Source organism: Barbus barbus, assembly GCF_936440315.1.
Source record: "Barbus barbus genome assembly, chromosome: 7".
NCBI lineage: Eukaryota > Metazoa > Chordata > Actinopteri > Cypriniformes > Cyprinidae > Barbus > Barbus barbus.
In genome coordinates this window covers 26,037,595-26,052,770 of record NC_136735.1, presented here as the reverse complement: position 1 = coordinate 26,052,770, position 15,176 = coordinate 26,037,595, and the positions used below count along the sequence as shown (strand labels likewise).

Sequence of the window (15,176 nt, the reverse complement as noted above, 5' to 3'; positions counted from 1 at the left end):
AGTCAGAACGGAAACACAAAGCTGAATCCTTATCGTCTTTTTGGCCTCACTTCTATCTTTACGCTGCCAAGGACTCAGACAATGATAAAGGTGATATTGCTGACAATGCCGCTACCCAACAAGGTAAAGTTCTCTTAGTTAGCTGCTAGTCTGTGAGTAGTCATTACTCATACCAGTGATTGTATCCTGTTTTAGACACTGAGAATTTACCTTAACAATGTGAGACTGGGAAAGACACATGCACGCACATTTTGACTTCGGTCAGTTTAGGTATCAGCAAGGAAGGATTTTGTTAACAATGTTTATTCTAACTCACAAAGAAACAAACATTTGCACACACACATACGCTTCTGCACTTTTCCCATTGCATAAGGAGTACAAGACCTTGCTATGCAAACACACACACACACAGTTGTTTGCTGATGGTGCAGTGGAGTTGAGTCAGGAGCATTTATCAAGTCTAATCACCTGAAGCTATAAACTCCCAATATCCCCACACATTCTTCAACTTCAATACTACTTTAATAAATTTAAATCATCCACAGCTCACAACACAATCATGGACATTCATTCCATCGTTACGACAACTCAGCATCTCAGACTGATCAAGACATTATCTTAAATACAAAATCCACAGAGGCTACTGTGTGTGTGTGTGTGTTTCTGTGTCACACCCTGCAGTCGAAACTGCACAGAGGCCAGCGCTAGATCAGAGCATTTAACGCCTGGAGGAAGGTCTGACTTCAAACATGACATCGGGACGAAAAAAAGCACATGGCCAGCTTCAAGGACTGAGTAAAGCAGAAGCTCAAACCTTGAACGTTACTGTAGAAAGAGTCATTGTTGTTGTTCTGCACCAGAAACAACCCTCAACCCTCAGCAGCTGCTGACTGCAGCTTTAACCTCGTCTGCTGCACATCTGCTACTGAACTCAGCTGAAAAAACATGTGCATTAAAACCTCAAACTAAACTAAGGACCTTTCATTTTTTAAATCCAGATTATGTGACAGATTTATAATGTCTAATGTCTGATGTAGGGTTCTAGACAGAAAAAAACAGATCAAATGACTAGAACTAACATTAAACATTTAGCAGCCATATAACTTTTTAGATGCCAAAATACAAAACAAAGCTGACTGTTCAGAAGCAATGCTCTATAATATGTTCGTAAAATTCTGTTGAGAATATTTAAAAAGCATATAGATTTAAGTCTCAGTCAGCTGTTCACTTAGTAGCCGCTCAGACGATTTACTGACGAAGTAAGTCTGATTCAAACAACTAAATCACAAGTGAGTTTGAGGCTCTTTCACAAATCCTAAAAAGTACTACTTCATAAGAGTCATTTGTTCGCAAATCGGTCAATTTTCAATGATTTTCGACAACTGCAGTCTGGAGCGCTGTGATATCTAATGTGTTTCTTACCCGACGTGTGTCCCTGTCTCCCATGTGACTGCTGTGAAAGCTCTATCGTTCCATCAATCTGAAACATTTTCAAGTCCTCTTCATCCAAGGCAATATCTCCCCAAAATACAGCTGAAAAAAGAAACAGAGAAGGATATTAGAGGACACAAGCACACAATCTTTGGCAGCACCATAGATTGATGGTCTACGTGCTGGCAGACCAGCGTGGCCTGAGCTATTGACTGATGCTAATTTAAGGTTTGCTGGATATGCGATCGATTGACAAGTTAACATGAGAGGAAACATCTTAGGTTGTCAACTTGCCCTTTGCTCTCACACCCTCAGATACTGATTACAAATTAATAAGCGGATGTCAGGGAACATTTATATACATCCTGTTGCAATCTTACCAACCCTGGTCACATAATGTCCGTATCGCACTTGTCCCAACATACGTAACGTTCAGCTACAGTCATGACATCATTAAATTATGCCAATCCAGCCAAGGAGGTCTTAGAGATGGCCATGAAAAGAGATAATATTGGGAACTACGCCATTTGTGTGTGCGAGTACTTTTGGCTGAGAATTCACTCCTCAACCTTGATATAAAACAATAAACAATGAAGATTATGCTTTAAACTATCTTGATTGTTCCATATTGGAATAAACTCTGCCCTTGTGCATGCATGTGTGTGCGAGTGTGTTTATGTGTATGTACACGTACCAGTGAACTGGAGCTTTAGGCCACCACTATTGTTTCTTATGCATTGTTTGGGTGTATGCGCACGTGTGTATACAAGTATCCTTCCCTCCCCCATCAACTCCTCTGACAATGTTCAGATTTAATCCGTGATTGTGATCTGTTTCACATTCATATAAAGCTGGAGTCTCCTGTGGATCACACCCTTCATAGAGGACTAATATTAGCGATGATCTAACCCCACTCCACTTATCAGTGGGACTCTCTGGTACAATCTAAAACAAACCGAGCATTAAAAATGTCACTTTCCCATCACAAAAAGTCTATTTTTAATGGATTTAAAATTTTTAATTGTTATATTTAGATTACTTTGTTTAACATTTTTTTTAGATATTTTACACTGTAAAAAAAAATTCACGGTAAAAAAAACGGCAGCTGTGGTTGCCAGAATTTTACCGTAAAAAAATAAAGCAGCAACATTTTAGGTTTTACGGTTTTAAATTAAATTGACATTTTAATACCGTAATTTCATTAACTGATATAATGTTACTATAGCAACATATTGAAGTACTGAAATCTGTTTTGTACCTTTGTAATACACTGATAACCACCAAATTTAGGTGGTGATGAGGAAGTCACATGATGAACCAGAGCCCATCACAAGCAGCTTTTAAATACTAACATATAGAAGGTGTACAGTGTCATTCCCACAAACAATAAACACGATCATGGTAGCACATGATACTGAAATAATGCAATAAATATTAATTTAACAACATTAGATGTAACATACAACCCTAATGTACAAAACTGATAAGAAAAAATAAGAAACAGTTATTTCAACAACAACAACAACAACAACAACAAAAAACATCAAATCTGAAATGCAATGCAGGGAATTCTGGGAATTTCAATTTATGGTTATTCACTGTAAATTATACATTCTTTTTCCACTTCCAAAAACGGTATACTACCATAAAATTACATGTAATATCCATTACAGTTTTTCATCGTATACAGTAGGGGAACTTACCCTTAACCATTTAACAGGTTTTTACTGTAGCATTTTTTTACAGCATTTTACCATTAGATTCACAGTCATTTTTTACAGTGTAGATTATAATTTAGAATACATATTTTTTTAAATATTTTTAGATTTTAAATACATTTTAAAAATATGATTTACAGTAAATTTTTCACACATTTAAATGCAATCCTATTTCATCAAATGCTATATTTTACTTACAAAGAAAATGTGCAAAAATTGCTGGAACCTATACAGTTGTTATAATTATACAGAAAATTCCAAGAAAAGCATATTTATAATTTAAAGATGCAATTACAAATTTAAATGTTTACAGTAAATCACGATGTGGTCTCAAATTGTTTCTTCCACATACTTAAAAAGGCATGAGATTACATATCAGCGTTAAATACGCAAATCTTGCCCACAGACTGCTATGTATATTTCAGTTTCGGCTAAATAATATTATACTAAATAGCTGACATGAGGTCTCTCTGCACTTTTCATAACAGCCTTGACAATGAGACAAGACTGAAATATGTGTCCAGATGAACAAGACAAAGTGCTCAGACTCGACCGCAGAGGAAAAGGCTTTGTGTTGAATTTGTACATTGATTTGTGAAGTCTGGGAGTGAAGCCCAGTAATGCCTCAGCAATCATTTGCTTAACATCAATGAGTCTTTGACTGCACATCTTAACTTAGCACCAGTCAATAACTTCAGCTGTGATGATCGATAAACACAGAGCAGAGGCTGTACTTACGAATCGATTATGAACTGTAGGAGGGAAATCAGATATGTTGTGTCTAACATGTGACCATCACAGTGGCATGGGATTGTTAATTGTATGATGTCTCTTTCATTGAGAAATTAAAATGATAGTTTAACAGCTTTACATCTGCTCAGATGGGAACATAGAGACCTCTGCAGAATGTGTCATCTGGAGGGGAATAAAATGTTTTGGCAAATGTGAAATTATAATCTCAGTTCCAAGGTTATTGAAGCGCGGCAGGAGGTGTGTTTTAATCTGGGTGCAGATCAAAATGTGTATTAAAATAGGAGATTATCCTGGAGGGTCACACTACAGTTCTAAATGAGACTCTCCAGGTTATCCTGGAAACATCCAAGTCATTACTGTTTCCTTTGAATGATTTAAGAGTTGGAGGAGAGCATTTCTGTAACTAACTGTGCATTCAATTTGAGTAACCTTGTCTCAGCAAGTACATAGAGCATTTGAGAAGTACATTTTGCATTGCAAATCTCACCAAAGTAATAAAAAAGTCAGTTAATCGCATCAGAATCTAGGTTCTCTGATAAAAGCTCTGTTCCAAAACCTTGTGAGTTGCCTACCCTAAACAGCATTTTCAGGCATTATAAGCAGTGCTCTTGACACAATGGTAGGCAGCATAATTATCAATCCAAGTGAACTGTTAATTAATATAATTCAGTTGAATTAAAAATGTTTTATTTCACATAATATTTTTGTGATCAGTTGTAAGTTTTTAAATGCAAAAACCTATTCTGTGTGGATGGCTCCTCAAAAAGCAACTGTCTGTGATAGCAAGACAGCTCATTAGGCTTTGGAACAGAGCTGAAGACTGTATATTTGAATGAAGAATGACCACTGATCATCTTCTCTAGTAGACCTTCTGTTTGACTGACAGACTGTTTTTATATACACAGAGACAGCAGATGTTTTGGAGAATTCTGGAGGGAGGCACTGATCAACACACACTACGGGTTTAGAAAGTCTGACCATATGTTGACGCTTCATTACTGTGATATCAGTTTAATACCGAGAATCCCTTCCTCATTAAACCCACAGAAACATGCAGCTGAGTCTGATGAATGAGTATCATGGGAGCTGAAGGATGAGTGGGGTGTTTCTGTTTGTCAGTGACACGCGTAACTAAAGACATCTGCGCCAGATTTCAGAAAGACATGACGCAAAGCATTTTGGGTGACAGCCCAAAAAACATTCCTGCAAGCTTGATCACAGGAAGAATCAGGGACAGACACACTCAAACAAAAACACATATGCATCCAAACGCAATTCCAATAACTGCTTGATGTCACCTTGCATCCTGTCACTGCTAAAATCTGACGTCTTGTTTTTTGGACAGCAGACAATCAGAACAATAACCAGAGCAATAACATTTCTGTGCCTACACATGACACCTGGCCAACTGAAAAAGCAATATTTTAAAAAGGTTTCCATTGGTCCTGAGATTAAAATTCTTTGTAAATGCATTTGTATCCCATTGCTCAAGAGAGTCAGACTAAACTATGAGCATCAAGGGCCCATTTACACCTGCTTTTAAGATCTGTCTCTGTGATTCCGTGATGAGATCACAAGTAGTCAGCTGAGACACATTGCTGTTTACACCTTGTAGTAACATGCATCTCAAATGTGTCTCCTGTGACCACTTGTGATTGGAGGGAAGGGTCTCTGATTTTGAAACTGCATACTGTACATCGCTCACAACATCAGTGTGTTACTGCAAGTGTATTAGTTGCAAAAAAGCACAAAAAGTCCACGTACTTGCTTCCAAATATATATTTATACAAAAACAGTGTGCAGTGCAACAGCCAAAGACATTACATTTGCATGTATATTGCTGCAGCAATGGTGCTTTAAAGGGGGTTAATTTAAAGATGCCAAGTTCCATTTAGTCTTTTGCATCTAGTCCTAGTCATTGCTTTCCTTTGTGTAAATGTAGAAATGCATTAAAATGTAGAAATGCATTATTATAAATTTGCAAGTTTAGTAGTGTCAATGGAACAAACAAAACTCCATTCACTGGCCTCTCTCTGAATTACATTTTACAGTTTTTACAGTTAAGTAAGTTGGATGGGCAACATGGTGGATAATAACAAGACTTAAAAACGCGGTGATTTGATTGGCTATTTGGGCTGTCAGTCATTTATCTTTCATAAGATCAATTGGCAAACTTTGTTTTAGCTCAATGGGTGATTGACAGGTCAAACTGGCTTCACTGTTGTCCGAGATAAAGAGTTTACACTACAAATACGTATAGTCACATACAGTAGATGGATCACAAAATGTTTTGAAGTCCATTTAAATCTGTATTTATCACTGACTACTTGGGATCGTCCGAAACAAATGTTAAAACTGGTCTGAGAGAGAGCAGCAATCACTGTCATCACACTCTCAGCAAATGTGCATGAGAGACAGACAGAAAGACTTCAGTCAGTGCCATTGTCGGATCATCAAAGTACCTTTTCACACGTCAGGATGTGTAAAGCCGTAATTGTTTAATTAGCGAAATGCATTCTAGGAGGAAGTGTGCGGATCGCTGACTCATGTTTCCCTGCTCCAAAACAAACAGTCCATGGCGGAGCACAGTGCTGACGCTGGAATTTTTGGGAATTTTCGGAAGCTGGCTATCAGGCCAGAGTGCTCCTGGAAAATCCTCTTTTATTAAACTGACCATCTCCATCTCACACACATACAACAACTCAACTACTCTGATTATGACAAGCTGACTTCAGAGAAAAGTTTAAGTAAGTGCAGTCAAAGAGCCAACAGCCGTCTGATGAGGTCTTGAAAGCTTTGAATTTTAATGCGAGTGTGTCTAGACTTGTGAAGACAGGCTGATGTCATGTGTTTTACATTCAAGAAAAATTTCATTCTGTGTATTTGAATACAACACATGCACATTGCAGACACTCAAACAATACAATTGCAAGTGAAAGTTTTTTCCCTTTTCACTCACTCACACTCTCCGTTTTGCTGTGTGCACAGTTTTATGACAAAAACCCTCTTTTGTACCAGGCATGAATGAAGGCATGTGTGTGTGTGTGTGTGTGTGTGTGTGTGTGTGTGAGTGGGAGAGAGATTCTTCTCAAGCTAAGTGGCAGGATGCAGGCTACCAGGAAGAGATAAGTGCCTGAATGAAGTGGGCTCCCATATTCGTCACACACACGCGAACATACACACACAGTGAGGGAAATCAGCGTACAAAGAGATGGAAATGTGTTTAGTGCACTCTAATGGCATGAGATAAGCACACGGCCAAATATTCACATTCTGTTTTCCCAAAAACAACAGAAGCAAGATGATCAACCACACAGATTCATTTCAACTGTACATACACACACATACAAGGTCATAAGCAATATGTAAACAGATGGATATGAATCTGACACGTATGTAGAGGTGAAATTGACACCCAGCTGCAACACATAATATAGCATAAACACAGTTACACAAACTCAAAGATGAAATAAAAGACCAGACTACTGTCAGACTGACATGAGACCCTCCTGCACATTAATCTGACCAGCAGTTCCAATAGTAAAATGTCTATGTTCAGTGTCCAAAATGAACGCTAAGCACCAAATATGCCTAAAAATGACTTTGGTGAGTAATTAAAACAGGGTTTTTTTGTTTGTTTTTTAAGTGATCTGTAATTTTAAGATGATTTGTAAAAATGGTATGATGATTCTGACTTGATCGTGTCATTCCAAATGTTTCATTGTTTCAAAGCAGCTTTACAGAAAATATGTTGTTAATGTTTGTTATATCTTCATGTCATTTTGTGATGATAAAAGCAGTTGAGATTTGCTATATAGTATATGTGTACCTATGCAGAGATAAGAAAATCTGTAGCAATTTGTCTGTCTTTTAACAACTTTTACCTCAGTTAAAAAATATAGTATGCCTATTTTCCTCCTTGCACTAAGCCCCCAAATCTATTACATTCAGAATAAAATTATGTGTACTCTTCACATTTTTGTGACAGGTCCAGTTTCTCAAAGAGAGTAAGACTAGCTTATCTTACGTAAAGCAATGACTTGACAATGGTGCTGTTTATTAATACAGTGGCATGCAAAAGTTTGGGAACCCCTTGCAGAATCTGTGAAAATGTGAATAATTTTACCAAAATAAGAGAGATCATACAAAATGCATGTTATTTTTTATTTAGTACTGTCCTGAGTAAGATATTTTACATAAAATATGTTTACATATAGTCCACAAGATAAACAAACAGCTGAAATTATTAAAATAACCCCCTTCAAAAGTTTGGGAACCCTTGGTTCTTAATACTGTGTGTGGTTACCTGGATGATCTACAACTGTGTTTTTGTTTTGTGATGGTTGTTCATGAGTCCCTTGTTTGTTCTGAACAGTTAAACTGAGCATTGTTCTTCAGAAAAATCCTCCAGGTCCTGCAGATTCCTCAGTTTTCCAGCATCTTTTGCATATTTGAACCCTTTCCAGCAGTGACTGTATGATTTTGAGATCCACCTTTTCACACTGAGGACGATTGAGGGACTCAAACACAACAATTAAAAAAGGTTCAAACATTCACTGATGCTCCAGAAGGAAACACGATGCATTACGAGCCGGGGGTGAAAACTTTTTGAATTTGAAGATCAAGGTAAATTGTACTTAATTTGTCTTCCAGGAAACATGCAAGTAGCTTCTGTTGCTTCCGAAAGGCAGTACTAAATGGAAAAAAATATATATTTCTACAAAATAAGAAAAATTTGAGTTTTCACCCCCGGCATCGTGTTTCCTTCTGGAGCATCAGTGAATGTTTGAACCTTTTTTAATTGTTGTGTTTGAGTCCCTCAATCGTCCTCAGTGTGAAAAGATGGATCTCAAAATCATACAGTTACTGCTGGAAAGGGTTCAAATATGCAAAAGATGCTGGAAAACTGAGGAATCTGCAGGACATGGAGGATTTTTCTGAAGAACAATGCTCAGTTTAACTGTTCAGAACAAACAAGGGACTCAAACACAACCATCACAAAACAAAAACACAGCCGTAGATCATCCAGGTAACCACACACAGTATTAAGAACCAAGGGTTCCCAAACTTTTGAAGGGGGTTATTTTAATAATTTCAGCTGTTTGTTTATCTTGTGGAATATATGTAAACATCTTTTATGTAAAATATCTTACTCAGGACAGTACTAAATAAAAAATAACATGCATTTTGTATGATCTCTCTTATTTTGGTAAAATTATTCACATTTTCACAGATTCTGCAAGGGGTTCCCAAACTTTTGCATGCCACTGTAATATATAGGAAAATTAACACTTAAACAAGTAAAATTGGCTTTGTTCATTAAATTTTCATGAATTACTCACCATTGTTATGCATAGCAAAAAGTTAATTTTGGACCCTTTGTGCGAAGACAGCATCTCTAGGAGTACTTCTCTGCCATTAAGCTGTCCTTGTTTACTAGACGCAGACTACTATAAACTAGAGGACTATAAACTACAATTTCATCAAATCAACCACTGCCCTCTATAAAACTAATGGAAAAAAATGTTTAGGCAATGAAGAAAGAGTGAGGAATGAAGTGCAGAAAGTATCTGGCAGGAACTGCAAACGCTATGAATGAACAATGCAAAGGGGAAGAAGAAAGTAATAGTATAGTGTTATATTTAGTGGGTGTGAATTTATGTATATACCATTAATTCACCACTAACATATTCTATGTTGTTTTATTCTATTTTTACTGTCCTTTTTTTAACTTGTCCTTTTCTTTTAGATTTCTCTTTACTTCCTATATTACTTTCTTTATGTGGCTTCATTTATTTTCTATATTGTATATTGCATTATTGCAAGTACTGTGTAAACACTAAATGCTGACAATCATGCCAGTAAAGATGTTGAATCTTATTCTGAGAGAAGTATAAAACTTTCTTTTCTGTGTGTTTGCCCCTAAGTGTCCGCATACACCCCCGGTAAACTCCCTCAGGTTTGTTTATGTTTCTCTTGCCTAAACAAGGAGGGGTGGGCTAAATTTGCATAATCAGAAAAGATTGGTTATTCTGTAGCAACAGTGCCATTAGGTTTACAATGTCTTAAGATAACAGAAACAGATAACATCACCTAATGACTGTATAATGTAACTAGCCCTTTAGTGACCCATTGAAACCAATAGAGCGCTTGGTTTCTGTAAACAAGAGCAGAAGTCCTAAACAATGCATTTACCTCATTAATGGAGCTAATAGCCTTCTGCTATGTCAACCAAAACAAACCATTAATATGATCTCATGAAAGTGGTACACCTTGATCATACAGAAGTAAATGTGCACGCATTTCAGGTTTTGCGACCCTTGGGGTGAAGTTTCTACAAATGTACAAAACAACTGCAAGACTTAACCAAACCAAGTTGCTACACCAAAAGCCTTACATATAGTTAATATAGGGAGTCAATAATGTCTTGCTATATATCCACAAATGCCAAAATATGTATTTTAAAAGTATGGATAAGTCTAGAGTTTAGTAATTACAATTAGTGTACAATACGTGTAAAGGAGAAACAGATATTTCAGCAAAAATATGTGCTGTGTGGTCCAGGTAAAAGTAAAATTGCGGGGACCATAAATCAGATTTTTTGTTTTCTGTGAGGGTTGTGTTTAGGAAAAGGGGCAGGGTTAGAGGGTAGAATATACAGGTTATACAGTATAAAAACATTATGTCTATAGAAAAACATGAAAACCCAATGTGTGTGTGTGTGTGTGTGTGTTATGTCAAATGCTTAAAGGGTTAGTTCACCCAAAAATTCTGTCCTTAATTACTCACCCTCATGTCGTTCCAAACACGTAAGACCTTCATTCATCTTCGGAACACAAATTAAGATATTTTTGATAAAATCCGAGAGCTCTGTGACCCTCCCATAGGGTCCTAACACGATCAAGGTCCAAAAATGTAGCAAGGACATCGGTAAAATTGTCCATGTAACATCAGGGGTTCAACCGTAATATTAGGAAGCTACAAGAATACTTTTTGTGCAAAGAAAACAAAAATAACGACTTTATTCAACAATTCTTCTCCTCCTCATTCTGTATGCTGTGGTGTGCCACCATTGTGGAGAATATCACGACACATGCGTCTGCTTCCGAATCCGTAAACAACGAATGCTCGTGTTCAATGTAAGCAGCGGCACCATGCGTTGTTTACATGATGCAGAAGCAGAGGCATGCGTCTTGATATTCTCCACAATGGTGGACTGGACCATGGACTGTTTTACCAATGTCCTTTGCTACGTTTCTGGACCTTGTTCGTGTTAGGAAGGACCCTTGCTGTCTATGGGAGGGTCAGAGAGCTCTCGGATTTTATCAAAAATATCTTAATTTGTGTTCCGAAGATCATCAAAGGTCTTACAGGTTTGGGATGATGTGAGGGTGAGTAATTAATGTGAACTATCCCTTTAAGGCTAGGTTTAATACTGTACGCCTGTAAACAATTAAACTAAATTTAGGGCCATTCATATGAAAGGCACAGCAGCTCCCCCCATTGACACCTTGCATTTAATTAGCATGGCTATTTCTGCTAAAACATCAACACAGCGCAGATATGCTAATGCAAGGCTACACTGCAGACGCGCCGGTAAAATGCTCCATCAGCTAAGAGAGTGGCTAACGTTAGCATTACAGAGAACTGGATCGAACACGCTCAATGACCTGGACAGTTTTTGGACAGTCAGCATTTTACCTGGTATGATGCAAAGATCTTCAAGCATTGTAACGCAAACTCCACCAATGCATATCATTGTAGCATACTACATATAAAGTTGTGGTTTATGAATTACATGAATTGCATGCAAGTTTAGTGTGATGGCAGATTAACCGTATCTGAAATATAATCCTGAGTATAGGACATTCAATCATCTTGGGTGTACACTGGTATTTATAAGGGAGTTGGGTACATGTTCATATACATGGCACAGGCTGTTTACTAGCGTTTTACACTTCCAGTACTAACAGTATGAATTAGGGCCACCTTGGAATATGTGATAGATATCTGACAGAAATGTGTGTAATAAAGATTAAAAGTATTTTCTATGTCTATTTATTTATGCATGTGCTTAAAGTTTGTGTGAAGATGTTGTCCACCCTTTCCCTGTAGTACTGCTATCAACAAGCCTGTCAAATTTCTAGGCTAAATGTTTCACAGTTTGGAAAAACAGAGGTCCTCCCTATAACTGCCAAACAGTCATACTCCTACATGCATACACCCAACCATAGACACACTAATCCAAACATACTTGCACACTGCACACATACAAAACACTCATACAAGCCACTTAAATGTTTTTTTTCCATTCTCATCAGTAATCCATATTGCTTGTGTGTACAGTATGCATGCCCTCTGCATGTGTACATACATCTGTCTCATGAAAGCCTGGAAACAATGCCAACACATTGCAGCAGAGAAACAAATGCTCAGATTTATAGTTCCTGAGTAAACATGATACATACACAAAGGAAAACGAGAGAGAGAATGTGGAGAGGGAGATTATGTGAGTAAATCTGTGTGTTGGCATACGAGAGAGGGAGGGACAGAACAATTTTTCAAAATGTAACAGCAGATGATGCATTTAAATATCTGTTCTGCCTTAGGTGGAGTTTACTTACACATCCAAAAGAGGACCGAGTGAAAAATAAATCTTATTATTGGCCTTCTGTATGAAGATGTGTCAACATAGAGATGCAAACACATAAACATGCCACAACTAAAACTGACTATATGCAAACATATACACATGGCCCCTTGAGTTTTTCTGTCATCTTTACAGTTTAACCCCCCATATTACATGAAAAAATGTCTATATATATGTCTAATCCACTACATCTATAATCATTACACTACCTAAACGTAAAATACAAATACAATTATGCACAATGTAAACGTATATGAAAGCCACGGATTATTTGTAATTACTTGTTCCTTATACGTAATATTAATTAATAACATTTGTTAATAATTTTGCATGCCAGCTGTCAGCAGATGAAATAGTGGTTCACATGCACGGAGTGAACTCAGTTTCAACTTCGTTAGATTTATATAATAATTACACTTTAAATCGTGCAGGTAAGACAAACGTGCGCGCGGAAAGCACGGGTTTATGACAGCGGAGCGCACGTGGCCCCGCGAGCCGCGGGATCATCCCGGGAGAAACCGAATTAAAGCGGGCTAGATCATTTCAGCGGGGGAGGAGGGGTCGTGCGAGGCTTGCAAGGGATATTTCTACGTCAAAAAAAAAAAAAAGATTATAAAAAAGAGGCGTCGCTGATGCTCGCGCACCAGAGGACTCAATGCGTGACCCGTGCGAGTCTCCGCGTAAAGAAAATGCACCAAAGTTTGGGGATAAAAAGCGCAACAACTCACTCCTCCATACGTTTAGCCTATAACAGCACCGTGTTAGATGTTTATGTTTTCTCCTTTGATCACCTCATAGAAAGTGTTTACAGATCAAAAGCAAGAAAAAACGCACAAAAGCGCCTTACCAGCTTTGCAGGGATCCTTGTAGTCTATCGTTTCTGTTTTCTCCTCTTCATAATAATCATAACTGTCATCATAATCTAAGCAGCTGTGCAAGGACACTTTGCCCCAAAAAGTCAAGCCGGCCAGCAGGAGTGTGATCCAATTCATTTTACTGGTCAGTGCAGAGTGAAGGCAGTCCATCTGAAGTTTGAATGAGCGCGGATTAGAGTGGAGTGTCTCGTAAGGGTCCGGTAGAGGTGATTTAGCGCTACACGCGCAGTGTGGACATCATCATCTTCATTATCATCATTGGTCCGGTTCTACAGACGGGGCAGGACAGTCAGCGTCGCGGCATCTCAGCTGGACGCCAATGCATCGATATTAACCGGCAGATACCAGCTCACTTCTCTTTTCTCTTGCACAGTCAGATTTCCTAAAGAGGCAGAGCTGCAATGAAAGCCAGTCTTTAAACGAAACAAGTAAAGACACTGGTGGCAGGGGTGAGGCTTGATGTACATTTAAATTAATATTTAAATGAAGATGTTTAACATATTTAAATGACTCAGAGCAGGGTTTTACAGAAGCTCAAATCCTCGATAGATAGATAGATAGATAGATAGATAGATAGATAGATAGATAGATAGATAGATAGATAGATAGATAGATAGATAGATAGATAGACATACTTTCCTATGAACACAAACTACTTACTTTTTCAGAGCAACAAACATACATCTTTCGTGCATTATAAAGACAGGAAACTATATGATTTACTATAACAATACCAACCGAGTTCACCCAAAACGAGCCGGTAGCTGTAAAAGTCACACGTTCGCTAAAATTTGAGCAATAATCCCGTTTTCCCCGTCGCCTATACAAAACTTCAGGATGTAACGCAAGTTCCATGTAGGTGAGATCGTATTTAAAAACTGTTATAAATGCAATAGTTGCTTTATTAGGAGGTGACAGTAAAAGCGGCTGTGGTGTGACATTTAACAAACCTGTTTAACTCCCCTCGTAAAGTAGGTCTGTCTCATTCTCTCTCTCTCTCTCTCTCTCTCTCTCTCTGTCACACACGTCTCTGAACTAAAAGCAGTTTCTCGGTGTGTAATTTGCTGCGTGAGGCTGCTTTAATTTGGACAGTGTGGACCTCAAAATAGCTGCAGCCTGCTGGAACAAGGAAGCTAAGAAACACTAGAAAAAAGCAGGCTATTGCTGATTTATACATTTGTTCCATTCAACACATCTCAAAATATACAAACTTCTCTGACTTGAGTGAAGTGACAGTCAAAACGCCGAACGGACTTCATGAAGGCAGCTTTGAGCTCGCTTATCCACTCTCAGGTCCTGACTAATACAATTTACCGGCCATAACCCCGGGGCCCGGTCCTTTAACGCCTATTTACCTCAGGAGAGTTTACTGAGAAGCCGTCACATCTGACAGAACAGAGCGCGCCGCGTCTACTTAGTAAGCGCGAGGAGACTCGAACCTTTATCGCGCGCTACTTTACAAACATAAAGAATAGACGCGCCGTAGTTTAACACCGTGGCGTCAAATCTCGTTAAAATACGAGAGAGACGGAGCTTACCTCAGAGAATGCCCTCAGGGTCTAATGTTTTACAGCCTCAAAGCGCAGGCTCATCTTGAGTACTGCCCTCATATTCCCTCTCTCTCTCCCTCCCTCTCTCTCTCTCTGGAAACACTTCTTCCACAGCCACTGGAATATTGGAGTGCGCTTGCTGACTGGTACCGTTTATTCCAAACGTGCCCATTTCCCTGGAGATTAACGCGTCTCTCCC

The 15,176-nt window shown here is 38.3% G+C and overlaps 1 protein-coding gene across 1 annotated transcript in view; it reads right to left on the bottom strand.

The window, feature by feature from the left end:
- LOC306872632 (dorsal-ventral patterning tolloid-like protein 1) overlaps nt 1-15,176 on the bottom strand; it is a 44,138-nt gene extending 28,962 nt beyond the window's left edge. The window contains exons 1-3 of the mRNA XM_079421282.1: nt 14,966-15,176; nt 13,400-13,809; nt 1,423-1,533 (exon numbers count right to left, since the gene is read on the bottom strand). Of these exons, the coding sequence (XP_079277408.1) occupies nt 1,423-1,533; nt 13,400-13,577 (289 nt within the window). The 5' untranslated portion in view covers nt 13,578-13,809; nt 14,966-15,176. The remainder of the gene's footprint in view (nt 1-1,422; nt 1,534-13,399; nt 13,810-14,965) is intronic.